At 47.9% G+C, this 15,702-nt stretch overlaps 1 protein-coding gene across 1 annotated transcript in view; it reads left to right on the forward strand.

Annotated features, from left to right (window-relative positions):
• Positions 1-15,702, forward strand: part of WBSCR17 (Williams-Beuren syndrome chromosome region 17) — a 227,486-nt gene that overhangs the window by 204,178 nt on the left and 7,606 nt on the right. The window contains exons 7-9 of the mRNA XM_009888852.1: positions 2,282-2,467; positions 5,888-6,025; positions 7,265-7,360. Of these exons, the coding sequence (XP_009887154.1) occupies positions 2,282-2,467; positions 5,888-6,025; positions 7,265-7,360 (420 nt within the window). The remainder of the gene's footprint in view (positions 1-2,281; positions 2,468-5,887; positions 6,026-7,264; positions 7,361-15,702) is intronic.

Consider the following 15,702-nt stretch of genomic DNA (forward strand, 5'->3'; position numbering starts at 1 on the left):
TTTGTACAGATATTGCAGAAATCAAGGAAAGCTGTCTTATCATAAAGCCTTATGAGTTATTTAACTAAAGCATGGAAAGACAACATTGCACCTTTGCTGCTAGAGGCAAGCTTGCTGGAAAATGACATTTTAATTACATCATGGTTTTTACGTTTTTAAAATACTTACTCTTATCTCAAGTCAGGACAAAACCTAACAAATCCCCAAAACTACAAAAACAGGTGGTGCTGCGTATCTTCCACCCAAGAGCAGAGCCTGATGCTCCTATTTCACTGAGACATTGAGAAACTAAAGAACTGAGCAGGCAAGAAGCACAGGCAGTTTGTGTCAAATTACTGCCTCAGGAATATTCCTTTAAATTTTTTTTTTTTCTTTAGAACTACCTTGTTCACCTCTTATTTGCTTTGCCAGCCTGTGGCAAAACTTTGAGCAGAACAAACTGCTGGGCAGAGGCGAGCATGGTCGTGGCAGGATGGGAGGGACAGGCAAGCCCCTTGTCTCAGAGACCAGCTCTGAATTCACTCTGGAGGTGCAAAATCATCTTTAAAGTGTTCAGAAAGGTCAAACAGCAGAACAGGGGCAAGATGGGATTTTTTTTCTACGTTTATGCACCAGCTAATAGAATAGGGCGCTGATTATTTTGATGTGGGCTCCTATAATCTGTCGCAATTGGAGCGGGAGCAGCAGGAAGAGCAGGATTACCAGCGGGAAGACGTCTCCCCGCTGCACTGCCCCTTGCTCATAGAATCATAGAATCACTGAATCATAGAATGGTTTAGGTCGGAAAGGACCTTGAAGATCATCGAGTTACAACCTCCCTGACATAGACAGGAACACCTCCTACTGGACCAGGTTGCCCAAGGCCACATCCAGACTGGCCTTGAACACCTCCAGGGATGGGGCCTCAACAACCTCTCTGGGCAACCTGTTCCAGTGCCTCACAACCCTCAAACTAAAAATTTCTTCCTAATGTTTAATCTAAACCTGCCCTCTTCTGGTTTATAACCATTCCCCCTCGCCCTATCACTCCATGCCTGAGTAAAAAGTCCCTCCCCAGCTCTCCTGGAGCCCCTTTAGGCACTGGAAGGCCGCAATAAGATCTCCCCGGAGCCTTCTCTTCTCCAGGCTGAACAGCCCCAACTCTCTCAGCCTCTCCTCACAGCAGAGGTGCTCCAGCCCTCGGATCATCCTCGTGGCTCTCCTCTAGACACGCTCCAGCAGGTCCATGTCCTTCTTATGTTGGGGACTCCAGAGCTGGATGCAGTACTCCAGGTGGGGTCTCACCAGAGTGGAGTAGAGGGGCAGAATCACCTCCTGTGACCTGCTGGCCACAGGCCACTCATGTAACCTGGGCTTGGGATGTGCTTGTGCCCCACGTTGGGTGGGCTAAACCCACCACTTAGGGGTTAAAAGGGCAACGCATACGGCCAGGAGGCGCCTCGTGCTGCTGGGAAAGAGGATTGAGCAGGGTGGGTAAAATTTAGGGAACACAGATGGGATAAAAGGTGGTGAGCCTGGAAGAGATCCCAGAAACGATGGGTGTTGTAACAACTGTGCAATACGATAATGCGGAGCAGACCGCAAAATAGGCGAAACTGGGATTATTAGGCCTGTTTGGCATATGTGTTTGTAACGATTGCACAGTACCTGGTGTCCTGGATATGCATCTTCCATTTAAGATAAATAACTTTTTGGTGAACACAAACAGGGAGGGAAGAACCCAGGTATGGCATGTCTTTCTCTGAATTCCCTTTCCACGCGATGAAAAGAAGATCTCAAAAGATTTTATTAACTTGTAAACTGTGATTTAAGGGAATTTTAAACAGCATGTGAAAGAAAAATAATGAACAAATGTTTTCAAGTGGGAGAAATCTGTCCCTGCCATATGTTTCACTGAGTCATCCCTTCTGCAGGAGGAGATCTTGCAATTGTTTCAACTGTTCCAGTCACTAGTCCTTTTTATTTAGTAACAACATCACTGTAAACTCAGCACCCGATCCGGCAACGCATTAATACCACGTGCTGGGTACCTGATGCCTCTAAAGTCAACACGTGTTTTGCTCTGGGCACAGGTTAAATTCTCCCCGTGGGTCTCACCTTTGAGCAAAGACCAAACCTGGCCATGGGTTTCCACTTGCCAGCTAGATGGTGTGGTGCCCTGCACTCTCCAGGGTATTATAGAAACCTCAAAACCCACCACTTCTTCCTCTTTAATCTATACGTGGACCCTTCGCATCTCGGCAGAGCCCCACGCTGACACCGTTGTGTGGTTGTGTTGCAGGTATGGCTGTGCGGCGGCAGCATGGAGGTCCTGCCCTGCTCCAGGGTGGCTCACATCGAGCGCAAGAAGAAGCCCTACAACAACAACATCGGTTTCTACACCAAGCGCAACGCTCTGCGGGTGGCCGAGGTGTGGATGGACGACTACAAATCGCACGTCTACATCGCGTGGAACCTGCCGCTGGAGGTACAGTCGTTGCACCCTATCCTAAGCCTTCACTTAAGTTAAAAACTTGAATTATAGAGCATTTAGTGCCCCTCAGTGAAGGAGAGCCTTAAATACCGTGGATCACATCCCTGAAGTCAGCAGAGCTCCCTCGGCTTTGACGGAGATGCTGCAAAACCTGCAGAATTTGGAGGATTTCCTACTGTTCACATCAGCCTTTTTATTTCCATTTCTAAAAATTAAACCTGCATTGTAGTGTTTATCTCCCCGTTGAGTGTTTACACAGCGTGCGTTTATGTCATTACACCGCTCCGCAGATGGAGCCTGTCTGTAAAGTCGGTTGGCAGAAGATGATTAATATCAGCATCGTAAGCGCCTGAGGTTGTTTCCTGCAGCTCCAGCAGGTCCGTGTCGCGTGCAGCCCAATGCGGGTTTCCCAGCTGGCAGACGCTGTTGCTGCCCAGAGCTCCCGGCGGCCGGTGAGTGGTCCATGTGCCTGGGACAGTGTTGGGAACGTCGAGGCTATCAGCACTTAGAAACCATGTTCAGAGGCAAAGGGTTAGAGGTCAGTGGCCCACAGGAGATCCCCTCCCAGCAGTGCCACGTGCAAGTGCTCCAGAAACACTCTCACCTTTGGTGGTTATATTTATTTCTGCACAGAAATGGATAGATTTTCTTAGATCTGACATGTTATTTTTCATGTAAATCCTACCATGTTGCAGCATGGTGCATCTTTGGAAAACCATGGGGTCCCACCAGCAAGACACGCTGACTATGCATGACCAGGGGACATGTCCTGCACGTGGACCTCTCTGGTTGATTCCCTGCACTTCTGCGCAAAGCTCTGTAGGCTCCAGGAGGACTTTATGTAGGTCCAAGGCTGCTTGGGCTCCAGTCTCCGTGGAGGTTGTGTCTAATCATGAAACGCGAGAGCATCTCCTGCCTCCCAGCTCCGAACGCTGCCTGGAGTGCTCTGGGAACACCCCCGGCTGGGCCGGTCCCCCCATCTCCTGCCTCCGGTCCTGCCAGAAGGAGAAGAAGAGGTGGTGAGGAGGGGGAGGCAGCGATGCTGTCCAGGTGATGGGTGGGATGAGGATTCAGGGTGCCCTGCGGAGCCCCCGGACACCCACTCCACTCGCAGTGCACTTAAGCAGGAGCACTGCGCTGCTCTCTTCAAGCGTGAGGAAAAACCTTTTCCATGAGTGGCCAGACCCCACGCGAGCAGTTATTTACAGCCACCCTTCTGGTGCTAAAAATAAACACAAAATGTTTATACCTCGCAGATCACCCCCCTGCAAAGAGCTGCTGCCATCCTCATCCTGCGGCGGCAATGTCCCCGGCTGGCAGCGCTGCACCCCGGGGCCTTCCGAAGAAACATTATAACAGCAAAAACATGAGCTGCTGCCACAGGTTACATCTGGGGAGAGTTACTGGTGTTTAGAGCCACGGTAGTCACAACTTCCTACTGCATTAGAGAGCACCAGGTACCTGGGAAGGGTGGATGAGCTGCCTGCGCTGCCGGTTCATCGTCCCGGGGGCGGTGGGGAGTCCTGGAGTTGTTCGTTATGGAGAAATAGAGGAATGGTGATAGAAAGAAAAGCTGCTTACCCAGCGAGCTGCAGGAGGGCGCTGGCTGCGATGGGCACCGCTCCAGGCGTTGCGAGACGCGGGGAGTTGCCTGCCGGACTGAAAGATTTCAAGTCTCTCTTAAAAATAGAGGAGAAGATCCAAACGCTGGTGGGCAGGGATCATAAAGTACTGTGGGTTCAGCCCCGATCCTCGGGCTGATTCCTTTTTAGAGGTGAGGCACCATGCTCCTGCTCAGAAACAGGTTTGGAGCAGGGCAAAAAGGGATTAAAATTCTTTGGGAGCCACAGGTCCTGGGAAAAGGCACGAGTCAGCACTGCGGGGGTGGGGGTAGGTCTGGGGAAACAGGTCTGGGTTACCCTAAAAACAATTTGGGATTTTTATGTGCGTCTTACCAGTAAAATTGAGATTTAATTTTAGAGAAGCCTTGTTTGACAGGGTTATTCAGTATACACTGGATGATTTCGTGATGCCACTATATTCAAGACAGAGCCAGACCCCGTGCACTGAATATTTCAGGTGCTGACTGGTTTGCGGTCCCGCTTTGCTCTGTGTCCCATCTCACCCACTCAGATTTCAGCCTGTCCTACCTGTCTACACTGAATCATCTTTATTTTTACCTATGAGCTACCAGTCCCGCATTAAAATGGTGTCTTCTCTAAAGCAGAGTGAATAATTCATTAGAAGATCATTACAAGCATTGTAATGGAAAATTGCTTTCCCAGCTGTATTTAATGATGACTGCAAAAGACAAGAGCAGGAGCTAAAATAGAGTAGAAACCCAGACACCTGTAGGAAGGAGTAAAAGGGGCCACAACGTGCCTTTGGTTTCCTTCACCTGGCTGCTGCATTAGTTCCCCAAATTCTGTAATGGAATAAAAGGTTAAAGGAGGGGCAGCTCTCTTGAGGCCCTGCTCCCGGCTCCTGTAAGATTATTCCTCCGGGGACAGATCTTATAGCTTTGTCTGCTTTCAGATCGGCTGGAGCAGTGGGGTTCCTCTGTGTCTCCAGGGAGACTATTTCACCACGTAATTGTCCAAATTGTCAAGAGGTTTTTCTGAGGTTCAGCCTCAACTTCTCTTCTCCTGTAATTTTTATCCTTTATTCTTAGCCTCTATTATATATGAATCATAAACCTTTCTCTTTTTTCTTCTTTTCTTCCCCCTCCCTTATTTTATACCTTTCAACTGTGCTGTCCTCTGCATTGCTCCTTTGTAGGGTCCCTCACCCTCGGTGTGTAAGGTGGGGGGGAGGATTTGATGCTCAGTGCACAGACAGGGGTTTGCATTTCCAGGATTCAGCATCTTTTAAACCCTGATGTACCTTTGCTGTTAGGCTTTTCTGGAAGTCTTGTATGGCAGTATCTAAACAGGAGGTGAGATCTTTTAAAAATACTTCATCGTTGTGCCCGTTGACAGATTCCGTCTTTCTCAGATGGATCCAAAGCCCAGAGGAATCGCTGATTCACCTCTGTTACACTACACTTCTCGTATTTCCTTCAAAAAACTTTTCTTCTCCATTTGGGTTCTCTTTTCTAAATTACTTCCCAGGACAAAAACGTGTCCAGCGTCAGTCTGGTGACCGTTGCAAGAGTGCCTTCAAACCCTATGCGAGATGTCCACGTCTCCTCCTCGCTGTGGCTGTGAAACCCAAGTCTTCTTCTGACTTCTGTGAGGGTGATTTCAGCTTGGACACACATGCTAAAATTCCCTGGCACGGCCTTTTGTGGATTTTCTCAGCTGTTGGCAGTTCCCAGGCAGCTTGGAAGCTATATCAAAGAGCAGTGCAATATGCTCTTCTTACGTTTTTTCTAAGAGTATCCGCTCAGTGACGTGCTATGTCTTTATTTTTCAGAATCCGGGTATTGACATTGGGGACGTTTCCGAGAGAAAAGCGTTAAGGAAGAGCTTGAAGTGCAAAAATTTCCAGTGGTACCTGGACCACGTTTATCCAGAAATGAGAAGATACAATAACACCGTCGCTTACGGAGAGGTAATTAAGGCTGAGCAGTCCTTTAGATCAGACTGGTAATATTTACAGCTGGTAAGTCGCTGATGAGAAATACCCTCAAAAGAGAAGAATGTGAATCAAAAACTACCATTTGTGTATAATTATATAAATTTGTATAAATCTGTTCACAGTTTCTTCTAAAAACCTGTTTTGGGATTTATTTCTCATCTTGGAGACTATATACAGTAAAATATTTTAAGACCTCATTTACTGAATTGACAGAAAATTATCTATATTACCCATTGACTCCATGGATTAAGCAACTGTATGTGTATTTTTAATACATAGTCGTTTTATAAAACCCTTTGACTTAAACTCAGCCTTATTCCTTACAAGGTCTCTGTGGGATACAGTGTGTTGTCACAACAGCTTAAGGACAAGATAAAGTAAGGAGACTTAATTCAATCTCTGCTGGCTTTGAGACCATACTGGGAATATAAAAACAGGCATTTATGGGAACTAATAATACTCTGTTGCAATAGGTCTCATGGAATAGTGGCAGTTTGAGAAGGCTTCTTGAAGCACAGCCCGAGCACCCCAGATGGGCATTAATTTTAAGAAAGATTTATTATCAAAGTTACTTAATGCCTTCAAGCTAAAACCTCCCCAAAAGTGGTGTTTGCAAAGGCGTTATTGCAGTTGGGCGATACGGGGAGCCCGGAGAGGGGACAGCGGCATTACCCGACCCGGTGGCTGTGGTACAGCGGCCATGTGGCTTTGTAGCATGAAGCCAGCACATCCACGCTCCCCCCGAAGCGTGACGGCTGGTTTGCCACATCTGCCTCTCCTGCTTCATCCCCACGATGATTCGAATGGGGCTCCTTGTGCTAGCTGGACTTTTTCCCCTGCCTCGTCGAGCACGTTGAGATTTCGATCAAATACAAGCGATTCTGCATGGATTTCAGGCTCCTGGCAACGTGCTGGCGGCGGGCTAAAAATATGTTTGTTACCACCGCACATGACCAAATACAAAGAAAACTGTGTTCAAGGAAGTTGGCTGCTTTGAATGGTGATTATTATATAAAAGCAGTCATCATTAAGCCCTGTATTTAAAGAAAACATATGGCGCACTAAACCTTTCTCTGCCTGATTATGCCCAGTGATATAGCACCGTATATTGTTTCCGTAGCACGAGAGGCTGGAGAAATTGCTGCACATCAGTTTACGGCTCATCTCTGCGGAGACAGGGCCCTATAACTCCACACTTTTTATTTCTTACAGCTTCGAAACAACAAGGCGAAAGATGTCTGCCTTGACCAGGGCCCGCAGGAGAACCACACAGCAATATTGTACCCGTGCCACGGCTGGGGACCGCAGGTGAGGACTTACTCTTCCAGGAGGTACCGACAGAGGCGGAATGGACAGGGGACGGACATGCGACTTGCCCGTTGGCTTCAGTCGAATATATAAGGCCCAGCTTCTTCTTAAAAAATACCGATATAAAGGTGCATTTTCCCAGCTACTCTTAGAGTAGCTATTTTCTGGATTACCATAATCATGCCAGAGCTGCAAGTAAAAGCGTAAGTTGAAAAAAAAAAATCTTCCAGATGAGGGCAAATAATGCTGAGAGCAAATAGCCATGAGCAGAGCAGAGCATACACAAGCAGAGCATTTTTAAGACGTTTCCTTTCTCTTTCACCCAGCAGAGTAAAAACGTACCAACTGGGTGAGGGGAACAAACAGTGCTTTTTAACGGGATGATAATTAGCCATTTCGGCTTGGCTGAGATTTACCATAGTGTTAGTTTTCTAGCATTCCTTTTGCCTCTCCAAAAGTTTTGGAGCAAACCAAAAGCCTCTTACCCTAATTTTAAGCTTAAAAGTCATCATTCCAAGATTCTCTCTCAATCTCATATCTTTTAAGGGATTGGGGGATGTGCTGAATACTGAAAGTCAGTGACGATGAACTAATTCAGCTTCTTGTGCAGTTTTCTCTCTTACTGTCTTTTAAGCAGAAAGCAGCACAGGAATGCTGCTGGTTTGATCACCGTAGATTTGGAACAAAACGGGGTACAACACTCCCTGTGTCGCTGATGGCATTTGTGAAACCAACAGCAGACTCTAAGCTGGACTTTCAGGATGTGCAGCTCCAGGGATAATTTACCCAGTTCCCCACTAACTTTTCCTGTCTGGTTTTCTCTTACCTCAGCCCATATCCTCACATCAGTATTTTGCCTAAATCCTGTGATTTCCTTTGTGTTTTTCTTTCTGTATGCCTAGTGGTCACCATCTCATCATGTGAATCCCTTAGCGCAATGTCCTTCTCCCCTACAGTCTTTAAGGAGAAAATAGAAGTTTCCCTTTAGGTCTGGAAGCAGAGTGGCCATCTTATGACACATGGGGTTTTCCAGAATTACGATGTGATTTTTAGGTTTTCTTTCATTACCAAAATCACGCCTGACCTCCCTATAAAGCCACAGAGTAACAGCCCCTGTTCTTCTGACTTCAACCTGCCTGTGTTTGCCTTTCCCATGTAAATGCTGGGGCTATACTGGAAATTTAGCCAAGGCAGGGATGTTGTGGATGATGGGCTCTACCACCATTGCGCTTGCACGGTGTGTAGTGGCGGTGGGTGGAAACAGGGATAAACTCTTCTGTGACAAGACTGTTTCTTCTGTTGCTTTTCTTTTCCCTTTGTTGAAAAGTCCATGCTCAGACTTGGAAATATTTCTGTCTCTGGATCAGGCACGTTTGTGCTGAAGGGATTGCATCTGCTTAGAAATTGGGGCAAAACTGCACCTAAAAGCTGTCTGAACACCAGGTTTCTAGGCTGAAGCCATCATCCACATTCTCTCTAAAGAAGACAAGATGTGCCGCAGGAGGGGACCCAGGAGTGGACTGCTGGGTCCTGCCTATCCCTCTCCATTGCCAAGAGGACAAGTCTTACACTGGAAGCTTAACATTGACCTGGGGGAGGTTTGGTGAGACAACTCCACCCCAGCTGTGCCCAAATGCTGAGTTAGAATCATAGAATCGTAGAATGGTTTAGGTTGGAAAGGACCTTGGAGATCATCCAGTTCCAACCCCCCTGCCATAGGCAGGGACACCTCCCACCAGCCCAGGTTACTCCAAGCCTCGTCCAACCTGGCCTTGAACACCTCCAGGGATGGGGCCTCAACAACCTCTCTGGGCAACCTGTGCCAGTGCCTCACAACCCTCAAAGTGAAAAATTTCTTCCTAATGTTTAATCTAAACCTGCCCTCTTCCAGTTTAAAGCCGTTGCCCCTCATCCTGTCACTGCGTGCCCTAGTAAAAAGTCCTTCCCCAGCTCTCCAACATGCCATCCCATTCCTGGTACCTGTCCTGAGATAAGATCTAAATTTTTTTTGGTCACATCTTAATGATGAGCTCATCAAATCTGGCTGAAATCCTGGAGCAATTATCAGGGCTTAGCAAGACAGGGTGTCAGCTCTCTGTTCTATCACAGCCTTAAATATGACTTAAACACTTCTGTCTTAATTCTCCACCTGCAAAGTGGGCCTCATTGGCATGAGGATGAGTTGAAGATTGAGATGGAGGGAGTGGGGCCATAGAGCTGCAGGGCACTGAAGCTGTGACGGTTTTAGTGAGTATCTGGGGGTCCAGCAAGCTCAAGGATGTTCATTTTCAGCTAAAAAAATGTATAGTTCAAGTGATGGTAATGCATAAAAGAGGCCGTTCTCACAGCAGTGCCAGCCTGGGCTTTCCAGGTTCACCAGGACTAAGTAATCCCAAAGCCCATCTGAGCCTGAACTGCAGAATCCAGGAGCCACCCGAGCCTTGGAACTGGCCGTGGGAGTCCTTCTGGGTAGAGACAAATCTCTCTTAGGTTGATGCTTGCCTTTAAACAGAGATCAGTCAACTGTGGCTGATCGAGTCACTGCTAAATATAACTGGGCTGTTGCTTAAATGCACACAATTTTTTTCTTAAATGGCACAAACTGCCTTTTGGACTTTCTGGATGGAAACTTAAACCTCTAAGTGCATTATAGGATGGAGAAACTGAATTAGGCTGACATTGTCTGCTAACCCTGGGCTTTGAGATGAATGGCTAAAAGCAGGTTATTTATGTTTTCCTCAGCTGTTTTTGTCATTAAACTTAACGATGTTTTCTTTTCCTACCTGATGTTCTGAAGTCAAACGTCGCAGCGCTGCCGGCTCCCTTCAGCTCGCCTGTCGCGCAAGCTCGGCACGGATTTGGATTCGTGGTCTTCCATGTCCACATTGTCCCTTCCCTCTCCAGCTGAGAGCCAGTTCTTGGCAGTTCTTTTGTTTTGTGATATGTGCAATTAGTTTAACTCCTTGAAAATGCTTTTTAAAAGTAGCTATCAGTGAGTGCAGAAGCTTTGAAATTACCCTTTTGCAGAAGCACGGGCGCCGCACAAAAGAAATTGGACTTTCGCTACTACTGTTTAATTAATGGGCTGCATGTTGTAATTTATTGCTGGGAATATAATTAGAAGTAATGTAAACACTTTGTTCAAATAGCTCACGTGGTTTATAGGTGTATATATACAAGAAACCACAAGGAGCTGCAATTCTTTTTGAGTTGTTCAGCACCCGAAAGCACATGCAGTGGTGCCTGCACTCAATGTTCATGTAGTTCCCTAAAATCTCAACTTCTCCTCTTGATACCGTGGCCTGTCGCGTTCGTGTTTAAATGCGTTTCACAATTAAGGAGCGGGTTCCTCAGCTGCAGCGAGTGAGGGTAAGGCGTAGGATCCCTGCTGGTGTTTGAACGGCGCAAGGACAGCGGCACAGCGGGTCCTGTTCCCTGCCACGCTGGGTGATGTTGGGATTTTGTTGGAAGTCCTCACTTCCTAAGTCCGTCCCCACACGATGCTGTGCAGCCCCACGCAGAGACAGGCTCTGCGGGGAGAGGTTTGTCCCGTTCGAGGCAGGGCAGCTTGCATTGTATCGTGCGTTCCTGCTCTCCCTGATGATGACTGCTGATGAATTTAAGCTAAGCACGCAGCATTCCCATGGATGCAGTTGGGTGCGATGGATCCCGCACCTAGCACTGAATGCAGGTGAGATCTTGGCTTCTGCTCACAGCACCTCCGTTGTAGCATCTATCAGTGGTGGCAGATATGTTTTTTCTCTTGTTTTCCCTTCAGCTTTCCGTTCTCCATCCTTTCATTCACTTCCAGGTCATATCATTATCAGATTTCATGATGAAGTATCCTTTTACCCTGTAATTATATTGAGCTTGTGTGTGGATTTTTTTTTCTTCCTGATGGCTTCATCTTTTAAGCAATACATCACAAAAACACCTTGCCGTAATGATGTATTACACTAATAATATAGTAATACCTCATTGGAGTGACAGAGCTATGGTGATATATTAAGGTGATAGAAAGCACTATAATACTATAAAACTTAAGATAATGTTCACCCAGCAGAGCATTTCATTTAATTATAGGATAAAATATGTTTTGCCCATTTAAGCATCAGAACTTGAGGACAAAACCATCAATACTGAGATCATCCGGGACACTGCAGTATCAAGGGTGACAAAATAGCACATCAGATTAAATTGTGTTAAAAAGAAAATACTGTGCGCTTTACTTATGGTTGCTAATTGATGATCTGCTCAGTGCAGAAAGGAAGCTAAACAACCCTAAATTATTTTCCAATAGAGTCAATGAAGGTCATCAAGGCTTTTATTTCCCAGGTGCTAAGGCGTCTAATTAACTTTCTCCCATCCCCGAGATGCAGCCAGCCAGAAAGAATAATCAAAGAAGATGTATTGGTGGTGCACGGGGCTTGTGTGTGGCGGTGCACCCCTCCGCTCGCCTGGCATTGGCGGGGACTGCGGGTGCCCCCAGGAGCCCCTCAAAGCAGCACCTGAAGGTGGGGGATGCTGCAAGAGGCCGTTTTACCCGGGATGCAGTTTTACCCGGAAGGGTGCTTGTAAGAGGCTGTGGGTATGAACGCGTGTTTCTCTCTGGCGATGTGGCTTTGGGCCATTTACAGCAATTAAGTGGTTTAAGACCTCATCAATATTAACCACTTTTAAACGGGTTGCTTGTTAATATTTTCAAACTGTTTTTCTCTGGTCCTTCCTCTTGGTCTTTGTGGTTTGTCTCCCGTCCTGTGCCAGGCTGGGTCATCGCTTCAGGCACTTCCTCAGCCCGGTACCCCCACGTGTGTCCTTTTCCTGCTGGATTGTCCATATCCTCCAGCGCTCGCTCAGCTCGTGGCTGGCTTGCTCTGTTTTCTGGAGGCTGATGAACCTGCAGTATGCAGGACAGATCACTTTAAAGGACAGATATATTTTGGGGGGGGCAAGAGAGCAGAATTTAAACTCACTTCAGAGATTTGTCTTTCTACAAAGCCCGGTTTTGTTGCATGAAATATCATTGGATCTAAGTGGTTATACAGAATCACAGAATGTTCAGAGACAATGTAGGCTGTCGTTAATTTCCTGTGACTGGACTGCACTTTGGGAAAATCTCCTTCTTCATCAATCAAATAATTTCTTTCAAAAGAAAAGACAAACTTACATTATCTTTAAGCACCATGATGACTGTGTGAGAAAATCATTGGTGACTGCAAAGCAGCCGTGGGATCTCCAAAGGCGTAGCTTTGTTCAGACACTTCCTGATGCAGACAGCATTTTTGGTGTGGTTGGTCTTGAAAGAATCGAGAACAGGTGGAACAATCCTCAGGAAATGTTTGAGAGGAGAAAACCGATGTGGCGCAATGGCAAAACGTTTGGTGGAAGAGCCTGCCCGGATCCTGTGGGAAGAGCTCACCAGACTGTGCCGTGAGGATGAGGAGGAGCGGGAAGGAGCAGAGAGTGTTCGGGTGGTGCTGGGTGGATGGGTACGCTCCTGGCCAGGAGGGCAGGATTTGCACAGTTACATCACTGAGATTCCCAAACGCAGTGCCCAAAGAAGGAGCGTATGGAAATCTCCTGGCAGTCCCTTCCTGACTCCCCTCAGCCAAGGAGTGACCTTACCCCGGCAGTATTTTGCACTGATGCTGAATATCACTATGAGTCCTTGCAGAAACCTCTCGCAATTACATCTTCCCTCAACTTTCACGTGTAGCCAAAGGATAAGTTTGCACCAACCACCTTTCCCGCAGACGGGCAGCTGGGGCCGTGCTGGCCACCGCGAAGGACACAGCTGTGTTTGAGGTGCCGGGTTGTGGAGGTGGTGAATTGCTGCAACTGCTCGGAAGGTTTTCATAAAACCAGCACATGTAATTTACTGATACTATAAAGCATTTCAATGGCATCTGCAGTTCCTAAGGCAGGCTCAGGTCTTACACGAACCCACTGTCTGGAGCTGCTCTTTAAAATGTTGGCCAATGCGCTACGTGGTGATGAGACAGAGGGGTTTCCCATCTCTTCCCTTACTGGGCAAATCCAGATGGAGAGTGCCGGTCAGGCTGCGGCTACACTCCCTGCAGCTGCTGTGGGGCCATCTCGAGTGTCGGCATCTGCTTGGTATTTTCTTCCTTTTTATCGCTCAAGAAGGACTCAATGGTAGCAGGATTGGTGCTTCACCGCAGGATTCCCATTTACCCTGGTGCTTCACCTCCGCTGTCACCTTGCGGTTGAGACCCTCGGCTGCCATGGGGAGCGAAACTACAAACGAAGAATCATAGAATGGTTTAGGTTGGAAAGGTCCTTGAAGATCATCGTGTTCCACCCCCCCTGCCATGGGCAGGGACACCTCCCACCAGCCCAGGTTGCCCAAGGCCACATCCAGCCTGGCCTTGAACACCTCCAGGGATGGGGCCTCAACAACCTCTCTGAGCAACCTGTTCCAGTGCCTCACAACCCTCAAAGTGAAAAGCTTCTTCCTAAGAAGAAGAATCAAGGCATCAAAAACAAAATATCCCAAAAGAAAAAAAAGGAAAGAAAATCTGTAAATGTCTTAGGAGCATGGTGGAGCTTGAACTCATGATTCACATGGGATTTTTTGGGAATAATGACTCTCAGGTTTGATGGTTGGACAGGCTTGAAGGCTGGAACGGCTTTGCTGAGCCTCCACTGCGCTCGGCAGAGTAGATCAGGCGTTAGGCAGTGTGTTGGATCCAGATGTGTGTTCGGGGCTTTATTTATCTGGCTATTATACGTAGTAGATGACACATCTAATAGATGCACTTACTGCATTTTTCATAATACCCATGTTTGTTTTTCAGCTCGTTGTGTCTCCCTGCAGCCCCCGTCCCGCTCCCTTCCTTGGGAAAGATTTGGTTTTTGCTCTACTTATTTTTCCCACCGCATTAGGCAATAACATGTAAGAGCAGAAATCATGTTGCCTTGTGGGCATTAGGCCAACTGTCTGAAGACAAGCTGCCAAACATCATTAAAAAAAGAAAGTGTCTAGCACACTCATTATGTACGTGGTAGGAAACATTTCGGAAACAGGAGAAGGAGGGTAACTTGTACTGCTCGTTTGGGACTTCTTGGTGATTTCTTTCATCTGGCATGAAGAGGTCTTATCTTTTTTTGTCTTTTCCTTTAGATACCTCTTCCTTTTTGCAAGGCAGGCAGTCTCATCCTCTGTGTTGGTGCTCAGAGTTGCGTGGTTAAAAACACACTGTCAGGCTGAGAGCACCGTCTCGAGGGCGAGGCTTGGCTCATCAAAACATCGAATTGCTAAATAAAAATCATGTGAATCTGAGCCTTCAGCTGGGCTGGGGAGGCCCAGGGGGTCATTCTCAGGTTGCTCCAGGCTGGTGTGCGGGGCAGCGCCCTTGCTGGGAGCCCAGCACAGTGTGAGCTGAGCTCAGCGGTGGATATGATCCCCATCCTGCGGTCAGGCACCTCCTGCCGGGGGGAGACAGCAAATTACAGACTCACAGACTGTCAGGGGTTGGATGGGACCTTCGGAGATCATCTAGTCCACCCCCCCTGCCAAAGCAGGGTCAGCCAGAGCAGGTCGCACGGGAACACTTCCAGGCAGGTTTGGAATCTCTCCAGAGAAGGGGACTCCACACATCTCTGGGCAGCCTGTGCCAGTGCTCCATCACCGTCAGAGTTTTCCCTCGTGCTGAGGTGGAATTTCCGATATTCCAGTTTGTGTCCATTGTCCCTTGTCCTGTCACTGGGCACCACTGGAGAGTGTGGCCTCATCCTCCTGCCACCCGCCCTTTAAATATTGATAAGCATTGCTGAGATCCCCTCTCAGCCTTTCCTCAGCAGAGAGATGCTCCAGTCCCCTGAGCACCTTCGTAGCCTCCACTGGACTCTCTCCAGCAGTTCCCTGTCTTTCTTGAACTGGGGAGCCCAGAACTGGACACAGGACTCCAGTTGTGGCCTCACTGGGGCAGAGCAGAGGGGGAGGGTGACCTCCCTCGACCTGCTCTTTTTAATGCACTCCACGATGCCATTGGCCCTCTTGGCCGCCAGGGCACATTGCTGCCTTATGGTCAACCTGTTGTCCGCCAGGACTCCCAGGTCCCTCTCTGCAGAGCAGATGGGAGGAAGAGGAGGTGGTGGTCACGGCTTTGTGCTCTGCAGGCTGCCCTCCTTCCCACCCCTGCTGCACCAGCGCAGAAGTTTGGAGGGGGAATTACTGCAGAGCTAAAGAGACGTGTACTGTTCTGCACCATCTTGCAAAGGGCTTTGAGGGGCAGAAGAGCAGATCCTGCACTGCAGGACAGGACGAGGCAGCTTTTCCCCACACCACCATCGACTATATGGAGAGGGCTGCTGCAGCT

Source organism: Charadrius vociferus, unplaced genomic scaffold, assembly GCF_000708025.1.
Source record: "Charadrius vociferus isolate BGI_N301 unplaced genomic scaffold, ASM70802v2 scaffold636, whole genome shotgun sequence".
NCBI classification, from domain to species: Eukaryota; Metazoa; Chordata; class Aves; order Charadriiformes; family Charadriidae; genus Charadrius; species Charadrius vociferus.